The 23,393-nt window shown below is 29.4% G+C and overlaps 2 protein-coding genes across 2 annotated transcripts; one reads left to right on the top strand and one right to left on the bottom strand.

Moving 5' to 3' along the window:
- The first annotated feature begins 485 nt into the window (after positions 1–485).
- Positions 486–8,926, top strand: LOC126660878 (protein root UVB sensitive 6). Its single transcript, XM_050354578.2, has 13 exons — positions 486–1,109; positions 1,798–1,896; positions 2,071–2,184; positions 4,502–4,573; positions 4,650–4,760; positions 4,865–4,984; positions 6,466–6,567; positions 6,676–6,748; positions 6,918–7,001; positions 7,102–7,166; positions 7,280–7,381; positions 7,467–7,649; positions 8,460–8,926. Exons 1-13 carry the CDS (start codon positions 744–746, stop codon positions 8,520–8,522), a joined length of 1,554 nt encoding a protein of 517 aa, XP_050210535.1. The 5' UTR covers positions 486–743; the 3' UTR covers positions 8,523–8,926.
- A 4,557-nt stretch (positions 8,927–13,483) lies between these two features.
- On the bottom strand, positions 13,484–15,282 carry LOC126659448 (zinc-finger homeodomain protein 3). Its single transcript, XM_050352738.2, has one exon. It carries the CDS (start codon positions 14,694–14,696, stop codon positions 13,722–13,724), a length of 975 nt encoding a protein of 324 aa, XP_050208695.1. The 5' UTR covers positions 14,697–15,282; the 3' UTR covers positions 13,484–13,721.
- Between the last annotated feature and the right edge of the window lie 8,111 nt (positions 15,283–23,393).

The raw sequence follows: 23,393 nt of genomic DNA, 5'->3' as shown, positions 1-23,393 counted from the left end.
TGGAAAATCTAGAAGTTAGGGAAGAGAGCGTTTCATTGACAATGCAAGAAAATCAGACTTTTGATATGGGTGTTTTTAACTTAGCAACAAACTATAAAACATCTTAATTTCTTTAACCACAGTGTCAAATATTTTTATAGGGTATCAATAAAAAAAACATTTATAAAATAAATCGTAAATTTTAATGGTTTACAATTACAAACTTTCAACTTTATAAATTTATTATTCGAATTCTAGTGTTACTCAACATCAATTTTCTTTATTGGACAATTGTTTGATGTTTCGAAATGCCAAAATAATAATAATAATAATAATAATAATAATAATTCATGTTTTAAAAAAATAAAAATAATAATATTAAAATGGTAAAATAAGTTAAAATTCATGTTTTATTTTATATTTATTTGAATAAATAATTTAAAAATAAAAAAAATGGAAAATGAAAGAAAGAGACATAATTAATTCGAAGCACACCACATTAGCAAATTCCCAACTGTCTCCTACACTCTCTCCTCCTCTTCTTTCCAGCTTTGCTTCCCCTCTCTCTCTCTCTCTCTAAACTCTTTCTCTCTCTAAAACCTCAGAAGCTCCGTTTGGCAGAACATAAATTACAGCCCACCTGCCCACCAAACAATGCCAAATTTCCAATTTTCGTTATTTCCAATGCTCATTTTTCCTGCAATAAAACCATAAATAAAAACACAAACCAAACACTCCCTTATTTTAATAATTATTTTTTCATTATGGCTCCTCCGATTAAACTCAAGCAATCATCAAATTCAACCGCTCAAACACTCACCTCTACGACGTCGTCTCAAGACGCGCGTCTTCTTGTTCGTGAAACGCTGCGCATTAGTGCTAATTTAGCTTCCGCTCCTGCTCCGGCTACTGCTCCGGCTGATCCGCCGAGTAGTGGTGTTAGTGTTAGTAGTAGGAAATTGAGGATTGGTTTAGAAGATGAATTTGTGGAATCGAGTTTGAGATTGATTTGTTGTGAGGAAATTGATGGACGTAAATGGAAATATGTTGCTGAAAATGATGGATTTGGTAAATTTAAAAAGAATTCGTTTCGTTCTGTTAGTTTGCAGAGTCCTCAAGCTCCCGTTGAGGTCTGTCAATTTTTTTTGGATTCATTATGTTTTTATAGTAGTATTTGCAAATTGATGTGAATTTTAGACTGTTTTTTGTTTAATTTTTTAATTCTTGCATTTTAATAATTTTTCAGGGACTTAGGTGTGAGCTTAGAATTGTTTATTAGAGGAAGAAAAATATGTTAAGATTAATTGTATCTGAATCTGGAAGCAATATGATTGACTTTCACTGTCTGATTGAATTTAAAATTGTATTGACATTAGTTGAAATTGTGTGGAATTACGGTTTTTACTGTTGTAAGAATGCTAGTTTCAGCGATTCGGAATTCTGAATTTTCATAGGAAAAAGCTCGGGTTGTCTTATGAGCTTTCAAACAAGTTGCTAGTTTTTTAGTTTGTGAAATGAAATTGATGTTATTGATGTCGATTTTTCAACTGTGTTGAGAATCTATATTGCAATGTGAATCAACATTTGTAAGATGTATATATGTATACATGTCGTCATTGAAAAACATTCATTTAATCTTTTAAAAATTTATAAAATTTGAGATGACACATACATTGTCTACTAGCACACTTTTTATTTCGGGGGCTCAAATAGCAAATTTTAACTAACTTCAAGGGCTACTTTATAAGCTTTTTTTAAAATAACTTTTATCAATTTACTTTTTGAGAATTTAATTATATATTGAATTCGGGGTTGCAGGAATTGATGTCGTTTGTACGATCATATGTGGTGCCGGAAGGCTTTCCTGATAGTGTAATTCCATCTTATGTCCCGTACATGACTTGGAGAGCTTTGAAGGTATTCTTTTTCATTTGTTGGAAAGACTTATTCCAAGTTTATGAGGGCTTTTTCAGAGGATGGATAAATCTCGTCTTATGAATTTTTAAAAATTTCCCTTTTAAGTTGGAAATGATATCTTAAAGTGCCTGATGATTACTTTGTTTTTTTGAATGACATATCGACTATGTGCAGCATTTCTTTGGAGGAGCAATGGGTGTCTTTACAACAAAAACCCTTTTGAGTTCAGTTGGGGTCTCAAAGAACACAGCTATTCCTGGTGCTGTTGCAATTAACTGGATTCTTAAGGTAGGGGTTTATCACATTTTCCATGACAATAGGTTAATATGTCCTTTTCAATTATATTTTTCTCTTTTTCTTTGAGTTATGTATATTACCACCAAGGCTTTCTCATGATTCTTTATACTATTAATTATAGGAAATATTATACATGAAATTATGGGGCATTTTTTTATTTCCAAGACTTTGTTCTTGAATATTTTGTTATGTTGCTATCTGTCTATATAACTTGTATCTTTGTAAACACTAATAAAGCTAAGTTCCAAAACTAGAGTTCATAAATGTTTAACAAGTGGCTTTTTCAATTATGTAGCAAGTGGCATTCCCAACAATGTGATTCATTTGATTTCATTCTTTTGTCATTTGTAAATTCATTCATTTTTTCATTTCATTCTATTTGTTTTTTTTTCTTGCCAATGTTTTGTTTATTTTACTCTTAGACTATCTTTTAATGTTATGTTCTTTAATTGAGCCACATTAAAGTTTAAGTCATTAAAATTTCAGGTTTGACCACATTAAACCTTTATCTTACGTATTATCATATTTAGTAAATTTGAGTGTATTTCATTTTGATTTAATTTTGTGACGATAACTTAGATTTAGAGTTATATCATTTTTTGTCGTTTTTTAGTGCATCAGTTATCATGTCATGTTTTGTCTTAAATATATTAAAGTAATAGCTTATAATCTAATCAATAAATTCGAGTATGTTTTTCTTTTTGATTTAATTTTGTGGTGATAACCTTTACTCCCTCCATTCCAATTGACGTTCTAAACATTTGGAATTGTTTTTGCCAAAAATAACCTCATCTCCATTACATACAAGAAAGGCTCTTTTTTCAAGACCATCTCTGCTGGAAAATCAAAATACTTTGTTTCTCTATGTTTTTGGACTAACTTAAACAATGGACAGTGAAGATCTGCAATTCATTTGTTGTCTACATGGACTGTAATAACACCCCAGAAGCAAGACTTGTACAGGTTTCTATTCAATTTATTTTTTGAAATTTTTCAAACTGAAGGAGATGACATCAAATCTCACATCCTTCGGTTCTCAAGTGGTGGTTTCATGATGGCTATGGTCCGATCATTGATCTTCTATTACCAGCCCTGAATTTAATCAATTTTGGTATAAATTTTCTTAAGCGGCTGTAGTGTGATGATGGAAATTGGGAAGCCTTCTCTTAAGCGCTGATTAAATAAGGGTGATTTAGGACTTTTGTTTTGTATTAATCACCTTCTTGGTATGAGTGTTTTACCTAAAGCGACAAGTATATTGGAATGGAGGGAGTATATATTTTCCTTTTTGATTGTGGTGATAACTTCGATTTAGAGGTTTATCATTTTTTTAGTGCATGGTATATCATATTATGTTTCATCCTTAATATACTACAATACTAGTTATTTTATAATCCAATCAATTAAAAGAAATTCAAAAATATTTAAATCGCACAATGTTCGGGATGTTGACTAGTTTTATAATTACTGTTACTTTGCACGGAAGTTTGAGACATTGAACCCTCCTTTTTTAACAACAGTTTTTGGGTTCCATACAATAGCATAGAATCTGCAACTACAGGAAGGTAGGTTTTGGTCCTGAGTAGGATTGTCTTGAGATGCCCATCTAAGATTTCATTTCCTTGCAATCACAACTAGTTAAGCATTTGTTTTCCTGGATGGGGGGCTATATATTTTAGGCCTAGGATGGGGTCGTGAGTTTACTTCGTAAAGAAGTTATTCTTCGAGCTCACCTGTTTGGAGATATTTGGAGCTGCCTGTTTTGGCATTTCTTAGATTAAGTTGACATGTCTTCATGTTTTGTCTCATTTGTGAAGAGGTAAAGCAGAAGCAAACAATAATATCAACTCTTGTGAATTCTTTTGTTGTTGCTTGCACGGTTCTTTTCCAAAACTAGGATGAGTCTGTAGGACTTGGAAATATAGACAAGAACCCTCTAGTGCTCAAGGGGATTCAGGATTGCAAGATATTTAATTTTTAGTGAGATGGGTGACTTTGTTATGCTAGGTGCTTTTTTTCAGTTCTTAGTTATAGTCCGCCATTACAAGGTTAAAGATATTGCCAATTTGTAGGAAATAAGAATAATTCTCATGGTATGCTTGTGCATGTTCAATGATTTGTGATTCCCTTGTTGGAAATTTGTGGTATTACCATCCAAAATTTCTTTTGATCAAGGGTATATTTATTAAATAGAAAATTTTCTGACTCTTCAAATTTACTTTTAATCTTCAATATGAATGCTCGAGCATTACATTGAAAACTTTATTGAGTAGTATCAGACTAATAAATTGTTATCTCACTCTTGAAGGATGGTGCTGGTCGAGTGGGGAAAATGCTGTTTGCAAGGCAAGGAAAGAAATTTGATTGTGACCTAAAGCAGGTAAATTAATTTAAGTTTTGACCAATTCTGCTTTCAGTTTGTGCTCAACTATTTCTGAAATTCCAATGCATTATAGCTGCGGTTTGCGGGTGATCTTCTCATGGAATTGGGTGCTGGGGTGGAATTGGCAACTGCAACTGTACCACACCTTTTTCTTCCTTTAGCTTGTGCTGCTAATGTGGCAAAGGTATTTATCTATTTTTTAACCATTACTATCTTTACCTTTTATCTGGGAAATCTTGCATGTTGGAGCCAATTTTGAGTGTCAGATGCTTGATTGCTCAATTTCAGAATGTTGCAGCTGTAACATCAACTTCAACACGAACACCAATATATAAAGCCTTTGCTAAAGGAGAGAACATTGGGGATGTCACTGCTAAAGGAGAATGTGTTGGCAATCTGGCAGATTTGGTATGCTATGCTTGTCCTTAAAATTATAAGTTTGTTATATTAATTTAATAGGTTTAGGCTGAAGGGATATTGTTATCAACTTATCATATGTTTTGACATGGATTTAGGTACACAATTTTTTTTAAGGCCTAATTACTTAAATTAACCCCACCTTGTAACATTTTTTCGTTTATACCCTGACCTAAAAAAAGTACATTTGTACCCTATTTTTGATTTTTCGTTTTCGTCTCTACCCTAAAGAGTTAATTTGATCTCTTTTCATTTGGAAAAATATTCAAAATGATCCTTTATATTTAGCCTATATTCTAATTAAACATTAATGTTATCAATTGTACAAAAACACCCACTTTCTCACAAAATTCAACAAAAAATAATAATTATAAATAGCTTTTCAAAATTAAAAATCATTAAAAAAAACCATTTACACAACAAAAAACGATTTACTTTTTTTCAATTTTTTTTTTCCAATTTTAAAACCCGCTCGAGCTCCTCCTCCATCTTCCATAGAAGGAGGAGCTGCTGCTCCTCATTCATGGAAGGAGGAGCAGCTGATCCGCTCCTTCTTCCATGAAGGAGGAGCTTGAGCAGAGCTGCTGCTCTCCGTGAGAAGTGGAGCAGCTGATCCTCTCCTTCTTCCATGAAGGAGGAGCTTGAGCAGAGCTGCTGCTCTCCGTGAGAAGTGGAGCAGCAACTCCTTCTCAGGCGAGGAAGAGGTTTTCCTCCTCGCCTGAAAACCGGTGGTTGGTCGGAAGTATTGTTTAATTTATTTAATCTTTAAATAAATTTTTAAAAATAATTAATTATTATGACTTATTTGAACATTTTTAAAGTTGGGGGACATGTTTGTATTTTTTCAAATAGAAAAAATATGATATAGCCCTTCTATTTAATTATTTTTAGTGTTTTCATCCTTTAATTAATTAAGTTGTCAAAAATTTAAATTTTAGGGTAGAGACGAAAACGAAAAATTAAAAATAGGGTACAAATGAACTTTTTTCTAGGTCAGGGTATAAACGAAAAAATGTTACAAGGTGGGTTTTTTTTTAAGTAATTAGGGTTTTTTTAATGTTATTCTATCATTATTATTCTATTTTTTTTATTACTAATGTTATTTTTAACTTTATTATTGTTTTTATTATTATTAGTTAATGTGGATCTTGACTAAAACTTGTTTGTGGAACTGGACTGAGTTCATTTTCTTCTTTTCTTTTCTTTTCCTTTTCAAATATACAAATCTATTGCTTGCGAGAAAAATTGTTATTTTAGAGTGTAGCATCTGAACATGGTCGACGCTTAGAGGGAAGACTCTTTCATGGGAAGGAAGTAATTATTTTTATTCAAAATCTGCTGTGTTGGTGCATATCTTATGTGTGGGATTTGTCTCATGTGCTGTCACTACTGTGATATTATTTCTTTATATTATACGTTGCTGTTTATTGATTTCAGTTGATGTTTACGTACATTGTCTTATACTTATGAAGCTGGGAACTGGGCTTAGCATCATGATTTCAAAAAGAAACCCAAGTTTGGTCACAACATTTGCCCTCCTTTCATGTGGATATGTCTTCAGTTCTTACCAAGAGGTTAGACTGCGCTGCTATATTACTATTACTAAAATTAGTGTCTGGACTTTTCTTTTTTGGGCAGAAGTGAATTAATTATGCCGACCGCCTTGATTTCTATCTTTCTAGGTTAAATCTGTGGTGTTGCACACCTTGAACCGGGCCAGATTCAGTGTGGCAGTGGAGTCTTTTCTGAAAACAGGTTAAATGAAGTGCTCCACAAGCTCACACAATAACTCTATATTATTCTTTAGCCATCACAATTCAGATGTGATTAGCTATGTTTGTCTTGAAGTTTTAAATTAAGTTATACATAAGCAGCAACATCTTTTTGTTTGAAAACAGATGTTTTGCTTTATTTTCATCCACAGGCCGCGTACCATCATTGCAAGAAGGTAATTCAAGAGAAAATATATTCACCCTTCCTTGGTTGAAGGAAAGGCCTATTGTTTTAGGTATGATCGCAAAGCGATGAATTTTACCTCTTGCAAGTGTTTGTTTTTTTCAACTGTTAATTCATGTGCTAATTCGGATTATATTTCAACTGTTCTACAGGACCAAGGTTTAAAGATGCGTTTCAAGACCCAAGTGCATATCTGGCCATAGAGCCTCTTTTTGAGGTACGCCGCCTTCCCGAAGGAAACAGATTTAAAGTGGAAAAATCTGTTTGTTTTGTTATGTATCAACTAATTTATTTGTCTTGAATGTCACTTATTCTGTTGATTGGTATCAGAAAGAAAGATATATAGTGACATACAACCCGACAAAGGATAAAGTTTATGCACTGTTCAAGGATCAAGCAAAACCTGATGATATTCTAAAAGCAGCTTTCCATGTGAGATATAATACTATGATGTCGTTTACTTGTTAATACCAATTACCAATATGTACAGACTCTAATTATTTATCTTCTGTTGCAGGCTCATGTGCTTTTGCACTTTATAAATTCATCCAACAGAAGGCCATATTCATCTTCAAAGCAACAAAAAAATGAGAATTCCAATTATCTCCTCTCAGCTAATTATCTCGAGGCTCACATTGCTGAGTCGTGCAAAATGGTTTCATCTTTATATGGTTCTTTTAAAAGTAAAACTGCAGAACAGGTCAGTAAAAGTTATTATTTCTTGTTTACTTTTGAACACTATGATGCACGGAAACCTTGAGAAAACAACGTTTATCCATTTTGGAAATGTTTCCATTTCCATAGCTCTCGGAAACTCATAGGAAACATTCTGGTGTCGTTTCTCTAGAAAAGAAAAATTAGATACTCGTTTCTATTAGGAAACCTGTTTCCAAAAAAATAGATCCTAAAAAATTACGTTTAACATGGGAAGAAAAAACTTAATTAGTTGCCAACAAATCTTATTATGCACGTTACCTACTTACCCATAATCCATAAACAAAAACTTTTCTTCTTTCTAAAAATATAATCTCTATAATCCAAATTATTATTTATTATGAGCTTAAATTTTTGATTGTATTCAAATGAATTATTTTATCAATTATCGTATATGATAATCCTATATTGCATGAAAACATATTTTTTATAAATAAAATATTTTCATATATTTTAAGGATTTACACATTTACCTCACGTTTTCGTTTCTTATATTCTGAAAAAATTTGTTTCGCCGTTTCTATTTCCGTGCCTGTTTCTGTTTCTATTTATGCTTCCATGCAACACAGTCTGAACATTATGCTTGTTGCTTGAATTATCATATGATATGCTTAGTCAACTTTCTTTCAAAATAAGCATGGCCATTAACTAGTTAAAAATATGGAATTGCCATATCTTCCAAGTAAAATGAAGACGAACAGAAAACTAGACATTTTGCTAATCATGTTCAAAGAATTTGTTAACGTTGGATGCATTTTAGCTGCCGCTGTTGAATTTTTTAGAAACCTTATTGTAGGGTTGGAGGATGTCCGACTCACTTCTTAATCCGGGACGAGCCAGGCTTGTATTAAATTCTTAAATAGGAAATATACAACTCATATTTCCATTTGTGCATACCCTTGAGAGTTGAGCTGTGAAATGCTTGAATCTGCAATTCAATGCACTGGACATCTCGACCATGAATTGTTAAAAACATTTTATATAATGAAGCAGCTAACAACACGCTAATGGGACCATGGCGTCGGTAAGATGTTCAGATCTCGTTAAAGCTTTCGCATTCCACAATCTCTGCTTCTTCATACACTTGAAGGTGGTCAGGTTCAGTTTTGAGTTGTACCATACGGTATTAGCCTAAAATTGTGTTATATTATCGGTACATATTTATGAATGTGTTCTTTTTTGTTTTTACAGTAGTAAATTTGTATTTCATTTTTGATGGATTTGCTCTTGTTTGCTATATGTGATTTATGTATATTTTTGTCATATTTATCTTGGTAGTCAACTTTTGCCTTTCAACGTAATGAAGTGCTGGTGGATCGTATTCGTGTCGTGTTGGCCAACTTTGTTGACACAATTAGGGTCAACACGAACACGACTGGTTTAGCAATCCTATCAATACGATTAATGTCAATAAGATTAAGATACAAAATTTAAATGAGTTGTGTCAATATGTAATCTAGTGGGTTATAACAACATGATCCATATAATCATTTTTTTATTGATAGGTTATATCAATGCTGACACCTATAATCCATTTATTTAAATGGATTGAATATGAGTAATGCCAACATAGCATATTTAGTATATTTATCAATAATATGCTGGTCGGGTTGAATGAGTTTAATGTCACTGCGGACATGACACGTTTTAAGTTGTTTCATAAACAAGTTAAATGAGTTTGCATGTCAATCCGTACACGATACATTTAAAATCGTGTCATAAATGGGTTGATTAGTTTATGACATGGACACATTCAGTGTCAACCCTAATCTGTTAGGCGAATCGTATTTGTGTGATGACACTCCTACTTTTGCCATTGGTTGGGAGGTGAATTACAGAGGCTAGCCCTAGAAATAGCTATAATGTTTGATGAAATATGGCGGCAGATAGGGTGTGCAAAAACTGAATCAAATCGAATAATCAAGCCTAACTGGAAAATTTGGTTCGGCCTGGTTTGGAGTTGTTTACACTCTTTTCAATTCTGTCTGATTTTGAAAAAACGAGTTTTGTTTCGGTTCGATTCATATAGCATACACACTCGTCGCTGCATATGCCTAAACTAGTGAATCCATACTCTCTCTTGTACATGTAATAGCTATAATACAAGCTGTCCCCACTGGTCTGCACACTTTAGGGCATCAAAACTGCATATCAATTTAACTCCACTCCAGTCACATCTGCTGCTTGTTTTGTGTCTTTTGACAGTCTTCTTCATTGCTAACGTGGTTTGGCATTAGTGAGCAGAGTCGCTTCATTCGATCAAAATTTGGCGTTTCGGATAGAATTTTTTTATTTTTGAGATAAAATACCTTAAAATAACACCGTTTTTTCGTGCCTGTATCTAAATATCATGTTTTCCATTTCCATATGCGTACTACCTAGGTTTGGCACAATGAGAGCCTATATACTCACTCCGTCCCAAATTGATAGGGAGTTTAGGACAAACATAAGTGTTAAGAAATTTAGTAAACTTATGTAAAATGAGTAATTCTATAAAAACATACCACACTTACCCCTATTTAATGCAGTGTTGATTTTGTTTATTAGTGGATTTTTCTCTCTTTTTAATGTAATATGTTACAATTAATGAGGGCATATATGTCTTTTAAGCATTTAAGCAATAAATTACTGTCTATAATTTGGGACAAAAAATTTAAAATACTGCCTATCAATTTGGGACAGAGGGAGTATTAAATAGACTACGTGTACATATTGGACCCTCACATTTGATTCGGCTTTGAATCATAATGAACTTTTTTTCCGATGAAAGTACTTAACGTTATAAAAAAACTTCACATCGAACCTTCCGAACCTAAAAATGCCACATGTTCGGACTGGCCGATGTGAACCATCGAACCTAATACGTCAGCATTGAGTTGTTAGTCACTAACATATATGTGGCATTTTAGGTTTAAAAGGTCCGATGTGAATTTTTTTTATAACGTTAAGTATCTCTATTAGGAAAAAAAAAGAGTTTATCAGGGTCCAAATTCAAAACTGAATCAATTGAAAGGGTCCAATTCGCACATTTAGCCTATTAAATATCTGCTGCTATACTGTATACATGGTTTTGAGTGGTTTACTTTCTTAAACAAGGTAACTTGGTCAATGTGGTCATGTTCTTGCTTGCACATGTCATTTTTACCCCACTGTAATAATTATTGCTCCTGTCACAGTCATCCGTAACTATTACTACTACAGCAACAAACCAACAGGTTTCCCTTGTCTGATAGAACCAATTTGGTTTTCTTAATTGTTTTTTTTATAACATTTTAATTATTTGTTACTCTCAAACAGATGAACCCAAAAGTTCTTGATAGAGGTTCATCAGTCCTTGAATTTGTGTGTTATTGTCAATTCAATCACATTTAGCCATTTTAATAAATTAAGGACAATTTTTTTTTTGAAATTACCCTTAAATTGTACAAAGTGAACGTAGTTAGAGATTCTGATGAAACAATTTGGAGGTTAATTGATATAAAAAGGGGAGCATTGTCTCTAATTGCTATAAAAAATAAAAAGTATTGTCTATAGTTGTTTGAAATAATTAAACGAGAGTTAATTGATTTAGATGCATAAGTATAGGAAGTATTCAAAAGTTTTTCCTAAATTAATTTGATGGCTATAGTTTTATGTATGTTTTTAAATTCTACTGGTTCGGTTTTTAAAATACGGGTAGCAAATGTAATTTACCTAAAAAAAATTCTCACTCAATTTTACAATAATTCTTACAAATTTAGGTTCAATACAATTAATTTCTTTCGCTGATTAAGATATATGTATGGCAGGGATGTCATGTTTTTGGCAGTGAGGGACAATAAATATATAGTCAGGGGATCATGGTTCCAATATTTAATACCCCTCTTTAATGTCGGGGAGGCCATTGTTTTTGTTTCATCTAACACCTTTTTTTTATCTTTTATTTTTTTTAGCTTTTTTTTTTTACTTATTAGTTACTTTAGTTTACATAAGAATTAGAAGCTGCCAAAGGTTAAAGCTAAAAACAAAAGCTGTGAAAATTATGGGGTCCCCTTTCTCCATTTTGGTCTTCAAGGTCAAAAGAATGGGCAACTTATCTAGCTAAAAATATTATCAAACTAATTTTTAAATTCAATTTTTTTGTCTTATATTAATTATAATTTTCTTTTAAATATTTATATAATATTTCAATTTGAATGTTTGTTGTAATTAAATCTAAATTCTCGTGTTCCATTTCTTAAATTTAAATTTTCAAAATTTGTATCAATTATTATCAAATTACAAATATGATCGAGTTTTTGTTACAACAATTTTTTTTTGAATTCGGAATATATTTAAAAAAAATTGGTCGTAATTAATAAATGACGTAAAAGTTTGGATCATTTTAAAATATTCAAATAGAAACATAATTATAGAAAGGCCTAATGATGCCAAAAACTCAAGAAAAAAAAATACAAATATATTACTCTTATCATTCCAGATTAATTGATAAACAATTGCGTGAAAAAAATTTATAGATAATTTTAGTATACACACACCTCTTTTTAATACTATAATATATTTATATTTTTTTATTGATTTTTATTGATTTTTATTTATTTTTAACGTATTACAATACAAACAATGACAATGAGGGTCATATATAATAATTTATTATCATAATAATTAAATGTGTTAAAATCGTAATAAATAAAATTATATTATTGTCATCATTTTACTGATATATATTAATGTTATAGGCTATGTCCATGAATAAAGTGGTGAAATAATGCTTATCAATTTAAGGCATCAATTTTCTTCCTTACGTAATGTTATAATTGCAACACATAAAATGGGAATGATTTCGTGTTAATTATTATTTTAACAATAATTAATATATTACTAATCTATCTATATATGACAAATTTAAACTCAGTTCCAACTAGAGCTCATAAAATTATAATCAAAAAACAAATTGACTTATAAGGGCTTTATACATGGGAATGTACTGATGGTTCTGAAAATGGAAGGAATAAATTGAAGAGCAGGAGCAAATTTTAAAATTGGCTTAATATTAATAATAAACTGCAAAAAAAAAAATACAATAAATGGTGTCGTCTCTTTGCAATTGCATGCATAGATTGTTCCAAAGATGCAAATGAATACAAGAATCCAACATTTTGGGAAAGAAGTTTTATAATGGCTTAACGGTTTTAAAAAGTGAAGTGTTTATTCATAAAACAAGAAGTTAAGTATTTTCGAAATTTTACAATCTTTCAATGTTTTAGATAAATTTATAAGATTATTGTTTTGGATATATTTCCTTATTCAGACTTGTGATATTGTATAAAACCAGATTCTATAACTACTCGATTATATTTAAATTGTTTGTTTTTCTCCTTCCTTGACGTCGTAACTTTAAAATGCGAAAAAATATCGAGCAGTGGAAGTTTTTGGTTTCCTCTTGTGGGTTAGCATATTTTCGACAAAGGAAAAGATTTATAAACTTTTCAGTTCAGAAAAAAAAACTTTACATCGTTATTATACCATGCGAAATAGACATAAATAAAAATAATTATTTAACGCAATGGTTGAATAATTAGTCTTATTGAATGTATTTGACACAATAATTATACCATATCATTCGTACAACAAGCCAATAAGATGTTTGTAGTGTTAGAATATTTAACAATAAAAATTAAATAATATATTGACTTGTAGTAAAAATAACTATGCAAAAACCATTGCATATAATAAACAGTTGATAAACAAAATGCATGCATACAATCAAAACAACTATTGAATGAACTACATAGCAATGTCTATTGCAATCCCATCCATTTCTATATATGCAAAAATGGATTCGACAGAAACATAATATATAATCACCCAAATCTGATAAAACTCTACCAAACCCCAGTTTTTCTAAAACTGTATTACACCACCAGATTATATTATTCTCAAATATAAACTCATCAAAATAGTAAACATACAAACAAAAAAGATTAAAAATAATACTAAACCACAAATTAACTAAAAGAAAAGGAGCTAATCATGAAGTTTATGAGTTAATTAATTACTTAATAATCATCATAATTAATTAATTAATTAATGAAGTTGTAGTAGCAGCATTGTTTGGTGCAGTAGCAGCAGTAATAAGTGGATTCTTCTTAGCTAAATTATGCTTATTATTATGCATCCAAACCTTAAGAACTCTTCTTTTGACTCCAATCTCTTGACATAATTGTTGCACTACACTTTCCTCTTGCTTTTGAATCTTCCACCCAACTTTTTCTGCAAAGTTCATCATTTTTTCCTTCTGTTCTTGACTAAACTTTGTTCTATGCCTCTTCTTCACTAGCTGTTGATGATGATGATGAGGTCTAGCCATGACCACCCCACCATTTCCATCTTCTTGTTCATCAGATTCTGAAGCTAAAGATCCACCACCTCCGCCGCCGCCGCCGCCCATGTTGTAGGACATTATCATCTGATGGTTGTGGGGTAGTATTGCTGTCCTAGGGTACCCTTCAGGAGGACCTAAAATGTTGTTCTTGTGATGATGATGAGGTCCTAATATGAGTTTTCTTGAACCAACCCTATTGAAGTGTGGTGAGAAATTTTGGATTTGATCACCTTCAGTTTCTTTTCTGTGGAAATTTCTGTGGCAGTTGCAAGCTGAGCATGTTAATGCTTCAATGGTGCCATCTTCACCACTAGGCATGAACTCACCACAGCCATCAGTTGCATTGCCTCCCATGGAAGCTGCATGGTTCTTCAGACATTCTTTGTATTTCATCATTTTCTTGAAACTATTAGCAGAATTATGGTGGTGATGGTCATGATGATCATGGTGATCATGGTCTAGGGCTGGTGGGCCATTGTTGGAATTCAATGGTGGAGATGATGAAGATGAATGGATGATATGGTTATGGGGATGTTGTTGTTGATGTTGATGATGATGATGAGGATGAGGATGATGATCATGATGGATTATGTGACCATAAGGAGTAGTGTTTATTGGAATTGGAATAGGGATAGGGATATCACCAACTTGATGATTTGAGAGTTCCATTATTTGATTTGATTTTTATGTTTTTGCTTCTTTGATTTGAGACCAAAAGAAAAAAACAAGACAAGTGAGGGAATTAGAGAGAAGCTACTAATAAGTTTAAATGATTAGAATGAAAAAGTGACTTATTTTCTTAAAATAAACAATAAATAAACTAAAAGTCTACCTCTTTTAAAACTAAAACTAAAAATATATAATTAATTCTTGAAAAAACCCATTAAAAAGAAAAGATTTTTGAAAGAAAAAATGACCCTTGTATGTTTAAGGTAATTGATGACAAATCTTTTGGATCAAAAGCTTAAAGAAATGAAAAGGGTAATTATAATCAAATTTAACTATAAACTATATTATCTTGGACTTGAAATGCTAACTGAAAGGTCAACTTAAATGTCTACTGTAGAGAGAAGGTGACAATGAGAGTAGACAAATATAAGCAAAACAACAACTTTCTCTCTCTAAACATTTTCTTGAAAGTGAGTGAGTTAGAGAGAGAAAGAAAAGAGAGAGAGTCAAACACTAAACAACAACTTCACTAAAAGAAAATGATAGATGAAGAAGAAGATGACATAACTAAAATTTAAACTTAAAACTAAAATTTTAGAAAATTATGTTTTTGTATTTTTTTCAATGTTCTTAACTCAAGAAGATGATTAAATACTATAAAGATCAAGATCAAGAAAACAAAACAAGATGAAGTTCTGCTAGGACTTTAACACCTTCCATGCTTAATAATGCTCTCAAGAAAACAAGATAAAAACCAAAACCAAAACTCAAAGAGAATTATTTTAGGGTTAAAAAAGATTGATAAGAATGAGTGAGGTTTTAGGGTATAGAGAGAAGAGCAAAAAACAGAGATTTGGAGGTGGTTTTAGGAAGCACTAAACATGGAGCTTAATAGTAGGGTTTGGGAGGCAAAAAGGTAGAGAGAGAAGCAAAAAAAAGGAGAAATTTTTAGGGTTAAACAGAGAGGGAAGAAGATTAAAGGTGGGGTGTGGGTTTGTTGCTTTGCTTGCACTATCAGGAATCGAGTGTTTACGCCATTTAAACCACACTGTTTGTGTCAGAGATAAGTGGAAGGAAGCTAATGGAAGAAGGGAGCTCAATGCATTGCTCAATGTGAATTATGAGAAATTAAATTCTCTTTTTTTTTTAAAAAAGAATCTAGAATTTTATATTTAATGTTTTAAGAATCGAACCGGAGTTTGGTTCAATTGGTTCAACCTGGAATCGGAAGTTAGTCCAGTTTGATTCTTACGTGCAATCGAATTGGGAAAAAAATGAAACTTCCTACATATAATTGACACATTTCGAATACATATATAGATAATTTTGTGATATTAACCCTAAAATTTTAATTTATTTGCCAGTTAAAATTATATATACATATATATGTTTATTTATAATATATTCTTTATTTAACTGATTGAATTAAAAGTTAAATTATAGCAATATAATCTTTACAAAACTGATAGAGACTTCAAACAGTTTCATAATTATATGTTTTTAACTGTTACATAATTATATGACTAGCATGCTTCTTTCAATAAACTGCTTTTCTTTGGAAAAGTGTCATTATATGATACTTCATATTTCTCTTTTTTCTACTTAATAATTGATAAATGTAATTATTTGTTTCTCTTAATTTTGAGCTTCAATTTATTTTCTCTACGTGATAAGAGTACTTATTTTCAGCAGCTTCATTAATGCAACTGTGTCATTAATTTAGAGAAGAGGTGTCATGCAATTCATGTGAATGATTTATATTTCATTAAAACCGTGGGATATAATATGATAGAATGATCATTATTAACACCTAAATAAATATAAAATTTTAACAAGAAAAAATATTACAACAAATAAGTATACAACAAGGTGATATATATCTACAGACAGATAAAAATTTATTTTAAATGTTTGAGATGAGTTTACAATAGATAACCAAATGCTAATAAACTAAATCATTTAGTTTTTATGACCGGACTTATCAACCGAACCTTTAAATAAATCCGGCTATGGATCCAATTTGCTTCCGTAAAGTGATATATATTTATTTATTCATAGTTTAAGCTTAAAGTGCATCTGTGTGTATAGATGTGTTTAAGATACTAATAAATATGATATTATTATATTTTCACATAATGGTTTAAAAAAAAATATTAACAAAATTTAAGCTAAAAATTAGGATACATTCTGAAAAAAATCAAATTTTCGTAAATTTTATTAAAAGGCCACGAAAAGTGGCAAACGCTACTCCACTTAAAGCTTACGTGTACTTTCAAGGAAACCTAAATGAAAATTAGGTATATTTAAAATTGAAGTATAGTTCAAAAGTAAGGAAGAAAGTTATAATTATGTCTTTGGCTGAGAATAGAAAGCTTAAGTGCTGTTATTTGCTTCACAGGATAGACTTACCGTTGATGGAAATTGTAATCAAGTTCTCATGTAAATACACATTAAATTAATTAATCATTTTCTTAAATTTTAATTTATTTCAAGTATCTTTTATGTGTATTATATATATAATTTAGTTATTGTGATGTTGTGTCATCAAAGGGACTGAAAACGACAATGATGTTCCCTTGCAAAATATTGAGGACAACTGCGTTTCATTCAGACTCATCACATGGAAGGGCTTTTTAGAGAACGATAGAGGGGTTTAATAGTTTCGATAATTAAATAAAATAAATAGATATATCTATATAAAATAAATATAAATATAAATAATCTTAACTAATAAATAAATAAAAAATAAAAAAATAGATGGTTTTTACACTTTAATTAGTTTAATATTTTTATAATTTATTCATCAAAAAAAATATTTTTATAATTTCTTTATTCAACGAGGTTACTGAAAAATATTTATTCTAAATCTAATCAAATTTGCCTCTGATTTCAATCAAATCGGTCAAACCAACCGTTTTGATTTGATTCTTAAATACTACCTGCATTGAGTTAATGTCTGTTCTATATATATATCACCAAAAGCTTAAATAAACTTCAGTCTAATTAAAAATTATATAAATAAGTGTAGTAAAATTTGTTAAAAAAAACAGTTTTATATATATTTTAGGATTATTTTCATACTAAGTCCTAATATTTTTCATTTGTAGCGATTTAATCACAACATTTAAAACGTTGTCTGACATGTCATATCCTTTTAGTTATTGGCATTGTGTAGTCTATTTGTTTTTACAAAATATATAGCTACAAAATATGTATTAAAATGACATTATTTTATATAAACGACGTCAGAAATTAAAAATATGCTACACAATATTAAAAATTAAAAGGATGAAATGTGTGATGTGATATTTTAAATATTATGTTTAAATCACTGCAATAACAAAATTGGGATTTAATATTCCAATAACCCTAAATTCTATAGAAAAGTGAGTCATAAACTGTTATTTTATCTCCAATATATGATTAACGAATTTGTCGCCATAATAAGTTTTTGTAGTAACAACAAAGCTAAATAATTTGGCCCATCTTAGCAGTAAATCTCACAATTTAAGGCACCTTTGTGAAATCAAAAATGGAGTAAAAAAATGAAACACGGAAAAAGAAAAATGTAGAGAAGAAGACATTAAAAAGGTTATTCATTGTATAATTATAGTTCCTTTTTTGATAATTAATTCTTATAGTTTTAGTATTTTGAAATGTGGAATTTTAATTCAAGAGCTTACAAAAATGGAGAAAATGCTTCGAGTCATTTTCTTTCTTAAAAACAAATTATTATGTAAAACACTTTATTCTTCATTATCTTTGCCTTTATTCCACACTCCACACCACATTTACACACTTTATTTATTCATCTTTTGCTATTTTTGTTTTTATCTTTGTTGTCTCTTCTTCTAGTAATTCCCTATTCCTTTACCTTTTCAGCCTTCTTTTTATCCTTTTCTTTTCTTTTAATTTCCATAAAACTATGCTTAATTATTGAGAATTTGTATTAATTTTTAAACCTTCCATGAGGTTTCTTGAACGGGTCTCAACTATGAGACGGTACCTTTAAACCTTCCACATTCAGACTAATTCTCACTCGAGCCGTGTAGGTTTCTTGCGGAAGGCAAACTCTGGCCCCAAGTTTTAAACGGCTGCATACATGAGTACGGTTCGAACCCGCGACCTCACTTAAGATAGAAGAGCGCCTTACCAACTCATCTACGCCTTGGGGTTTTATCCTATATGTTATTAATGCAACGGCTGGAAGTTTTTTAGGGTCTTTGTTTCCTATTTTGATAATTAAATTTTCAATTTTTTTTATCAACAAGAGGTGACTTAATATGTCCAGTCATGTATTATTAGCATCAACAACAGCAAAATATATACTTTTACAATTTTACTATGTCAAGTAAAAGTTAATATTAATTTTAAAATAAAATATAAAGTTTGATAATTTTTTAAAATTCATCAAAAAAATTTATTTTAGTTTTATTCTATGAATGCAGAAAAAAAAAATTAATTATTCCCTATCATTATAAATAAATATTCAGTTATTTTAATATTTGAAATTTGATTATTGTTTATATAAAAATACTATAAGTTGGTAAATCCAAAAACTTATAACCCTGCAATGTCTGATATTACTTTTTAAATGGATTGTTTTTTTTTCTTCATCCATTTCAGTACATTTTTTGGTATCTAAAGAGAATTAAAATGGATGAAATTAAATTAAATGAAACAAAATGTTTGAGTCTCGTTGATGTTCTGTGTGCAGAAATTGCTGTGTTGGGGGATTAATTATGGTGCTGGATTGAAGGGTCCACAAGAATAAATGGGGTCGATGACACCACCTTGATCGCAATTTTCAAAATTTCAGAACCAAAATTTTGTTTCTTGCTTTTAGAGAGAGGTACATAATATACAACAAATGTTCTTTTCGCCCCCTAACTTTAACACAAAAAATCAATTAAGTTCAAATGTATAACTTTAAAAATAAAACACCTTGGCTATATATACATGGAACTTTTTATAGTAGGAGTGTTTGTTTTTAATTTTGTTTAGGCTTTTTGTCTCGTTTCCTTGTAATAAAAAAAAACCCTGAATTTGATTTTCTGACAAGTTTTACCTTCATCTCTAAATTATCCAATAATTTTTGTCACCTTTCATAAAAAAAAATTGTCACTTCAGCTATTTATAAATAATGTTCCAATTACTTTCTGACACCTCATCTGAAGGGGTAAAATGATTTAAAATGTCAAATTTGATGTTTTTTTCTAAACCCACAAATTTAATTTTATTTGATCTTTTGAGCTAAGGTAATGAAAAAGGTTTACTTTACTTCCTCAATTTGACATAAAATATCAATTAAAGATAAATTTGTAATTTTGAATAAAAAAATATCCAAAATTTGGTTGATTTGGCTAATTTTATCCCCTCGGTTGAGGTATATTATATTTGAACTGAAGTTGAGATGGTTGAAAATTATTGGAAAATTTAAAACTGAAGGGATAAAATGTCTATTTTGAAAATTATTTTATTCAAACTACCTACTTTTAGAGTATTTTTGACAAAAAATATGAATTTAGCCTTACTTAATCTTTAGTTTCAAATTTGAGGAGCTAAATGAACTTTTATTGTATATACAACCATCAATCTCAATCACTGCCAGCCCAAATTCTCTGTATTATTTTCAGTCTGTCTTGAACCTTACAAACTTTAGGGTTTTAAAGGTAAGATGTATGCATGTTATTTATTAAACTAGCTAATTAATCCATGCACCATTGCTCTAATTACCTTCAGTATTATGCAATAGGGTTAATAATACATTCTCTAAATTTATGTCAAAACTATTGCTTTCCTCTTAATTTTAAAAGATTAATGTTTCTCTCATAATTTTTATGACAAAAAAACTTAAATCTATTACAAGAAAATTCCAGTTAAATAAAACTAAAATACTACAAAAAGATGATTTTTCAAATTTAGTAAATTCATAAAGGTAATAGTAATTAATCTTATACAATAGTTCCAATTTAAATTACAATATAAAAATAAAATAAAAAATAAATATGATTAATAAGAATTTTTTGAAAATAACAAATAAAAAAACGAAGTATAATCTTTGTAGATTGGAAATATTAGCAATTTTCAGAGATATTTACAAAAAGAGGTTCCACAGTTGATAATGTATTTCTTTCTTCTAGTTTTCTTTGTCAAAAGATTCTGGTTTGGCTCTTAAATTAATTTATTAGACGGAATCTTTGTCTAGGGGTTTTAAGGTTAAATGATTTAGGTACAATCTTTGAATCTTTAACTTTTTAAGTTAAATCATCTTTTGAATGTAAAGAGCTAGAATCTTACACATATCTTATGGGTTTTCATATTATTCATTATTAAGAATATTATTTTGTTATTTAGGTGAATACAATAAAATCTTGATTTAGTAGCTCTTTCTTTTTATACATGGTGAACATTTTTAAATTTTTTCCAAATAAAGAAAACGTCAATTTAATATTTCATAGTACAATTGAAACGATAAAATTGATAAATTGCAACGTCATGATAGGATCGAAAAGGGACTATAAAGTCAGAATTTTTTAAAATATTAATCTTAATATCAATGATTAAGAAATCACTTGCTTTTAATTTTTAGGTGATCTACTAATAATTTTATAAGCTTCTTTTCAACTCATCGCTAACTAATGTGAATAAGATTAAATTCTAGAAAATCTTGTGCTATAGATGGCATATGATTCCCACTTTAAATTAAGTTTCTTGATGCCAAATGATATTGTAACATGTTCTCTGCCATTGAAAGTTGACAAAAAATGAGCATTTAATAGAGTTAAGATGGTCCAAAAATAATGTAAAATGATAACACACCACTCCATTGCCCAAGCCAATGATTCTTTTAAATGTCAGTCTATAATCACATTGTGCACAACTCGAGCCATCATACTATATAATTAAATAAATTACTCTAACACTCTTTTTTGTAATATTTATTCTTTTTATTTATAATTAAATGACATAATTCTTTAATATAAACAATTATAGTGTTATGTTAGAGTTTTGTGATTTTAATATTAATGACAACAACAAAATTCAGTAATATGATTTATAATTTTATTATTTTGTTTTACTTTTAGTATATTTTAGTCCCTTATTAAAAAAAAACAATAATTTGGGCTTTTTTTGGATCATAAATATTAACGATTTTACATTTATATAACATATTGTTAACACAATTTAAATTTTAAGCAATTTAAATTTTGAGATCATATTATTTCATCATAAAACTCAAATTGTTTTACTTGTCACTAGTAGTATTTTTTTTTATAAAATTTTAAGTTTCAATTTTTTTGAAACAAAATCTCTCTCTCTCTCTAAATATACATCATATATTTGTTTCAAAAATAAATTAATTTTCTTGCCTTGTAAGGAAATTTGGGAACAGAAAAAACAGACTGTCAAGCTATTTATTGCATAATGTGGGACCTTACAGAAAATAATAGGCTTAATTATTTAAAAAACCTCCACCTTATAATATTTTTTCATTTATACCATGACCTAGGAAAAAATTTATTTGTACCCTTTTTTTGATTTTTTATTTTCAACTCTACCCTAAAACACTAAATTGAACTTTTTTTATCTAGAAAAAACTTAAAATAATCCTTCATTTTTTTAACTTATTTATATTTTTTCAAATAAAAAAAAATGATATAACCCTTTTATTTAATTATTTTTAATATTTTCATCTTATAATTAATTAAATTGTCAAAAAATAAAATATTGGGGTACAATTGAAAACGAAAAATTAAAAAAAGGGTACAAATGAATTTTTTCCTAGGTCATGGTATAAACGAAAAATTATTTCAAAGTGGAGTTTTTTTAAATAATTAGGCCAAAATAATACTAGTAGCTTAAGAAAATTGAGAAAAAAGTGATTATGTAAATTATCTAATTATTATAGAATATTTCTCAAAACAATAAATTGGATAATAGAGTAAGATAATATTTTGTATACTCTTTGAAATTAAAGAAATAGTATGCTCTAAGTTTATTTTTGCTAATTTGATTGGCGCCTGAAGTGATGAATAATAATATATAAAGATATGGAGAAATTCTTAGGTAGACTCAGTTCACCACGTCATCCGTGGACTAAGCCAATCATACCATAACACCTTATTAAAATGAGGGTATTTTTATAATATTATTATTCAAAAGTGTATGCAGATAACAAACGAAATTACAAGAATACCCTCATTTTAATGAGGTGTTATGATATAACTGGCTTAGTCCACGGATGACGTGATGGACCAAGTTTACATAAGAATTTCTCTAAAGATATGATTATATTGATTATCTCATTTAAAGATTAACTTTAATATCAATTAATTTAAGGTAAAATATCTTAAAAATATCATTCTTTTAGCCCCTTTCAATTAGATCCTTATCTTGAAAAATCAATAATTTTATCTAAATTTTTACTTTTTACTTTCGATTGTATCCGATTTTATAAATTGAATTCTTTTCAACTAAAAAAAATCCATGTGAATGACTTATTTGATTTTATTTTTGATTTAAAAAATTCAAAATAAATAATTTATTTGATTTTTTTTTTTCGAACTTAAAAGAGGTCAATTTAATATTTGTGGGTAAAATTAAAAATGAAAAGAGCAGATCTAACAAAATTAGCAATTTTACAAGATTATGATATAATTAAAAACGGATTAAAAAAAATAGATGCTTTTTAAA

This window comes from Mercurialis annua, linkage group LG8, assembly GCF_937616625.2.
Source record: "Mercurialis annua linkage group LG8, ddMerAnnu1.2, whole genome shotgun sequence".
In the NCBI taxonomy this organism is placed as follows: domain Eukaryota; kingdom Viridiplantae; phylum Streptophyta; class Magnoliopsida; order Malpighiales; family Euphorbiaceae; genus Mercurialis; species Mercurialis annua.
Note: the sequence above shows the minus strand (reverse complement) of the source record. Positions and strands in the feature narration are given on the sequence as shown.

Bases quoted from the DNA above. Each gene is read 5' to 3' on its own strand.
- LOC126660878 (XM_050354578.2), top strand. From the start codon at position 744: ATGGCTCCTCCGATTAAACTCAAGCAATCATCAAATTCAACCGCTCAA. The intron at 1,110-1,797 runs GTCTGTCAATTT...TCGGGGTTGCAG, and splicing joins GTCCTCAAGCTCCCGTTGAG to GAATTGATGTCGTTTGTACG. The intron at 6,568-6,675 runs GTTAGACTGCGC...CTATCTTTCTAG, and splicing joins TCTTCAGTTCTTACCAAGAG to GTTAAATCTGTGGTGTTGCA.
- LOC126659448 (XM_050352738.2), bottom strand. From the start codon at position 14,696: ATGGAACTCTCAAATCATCAAGTTGGTGATATCCCTATCCCTATTCCA.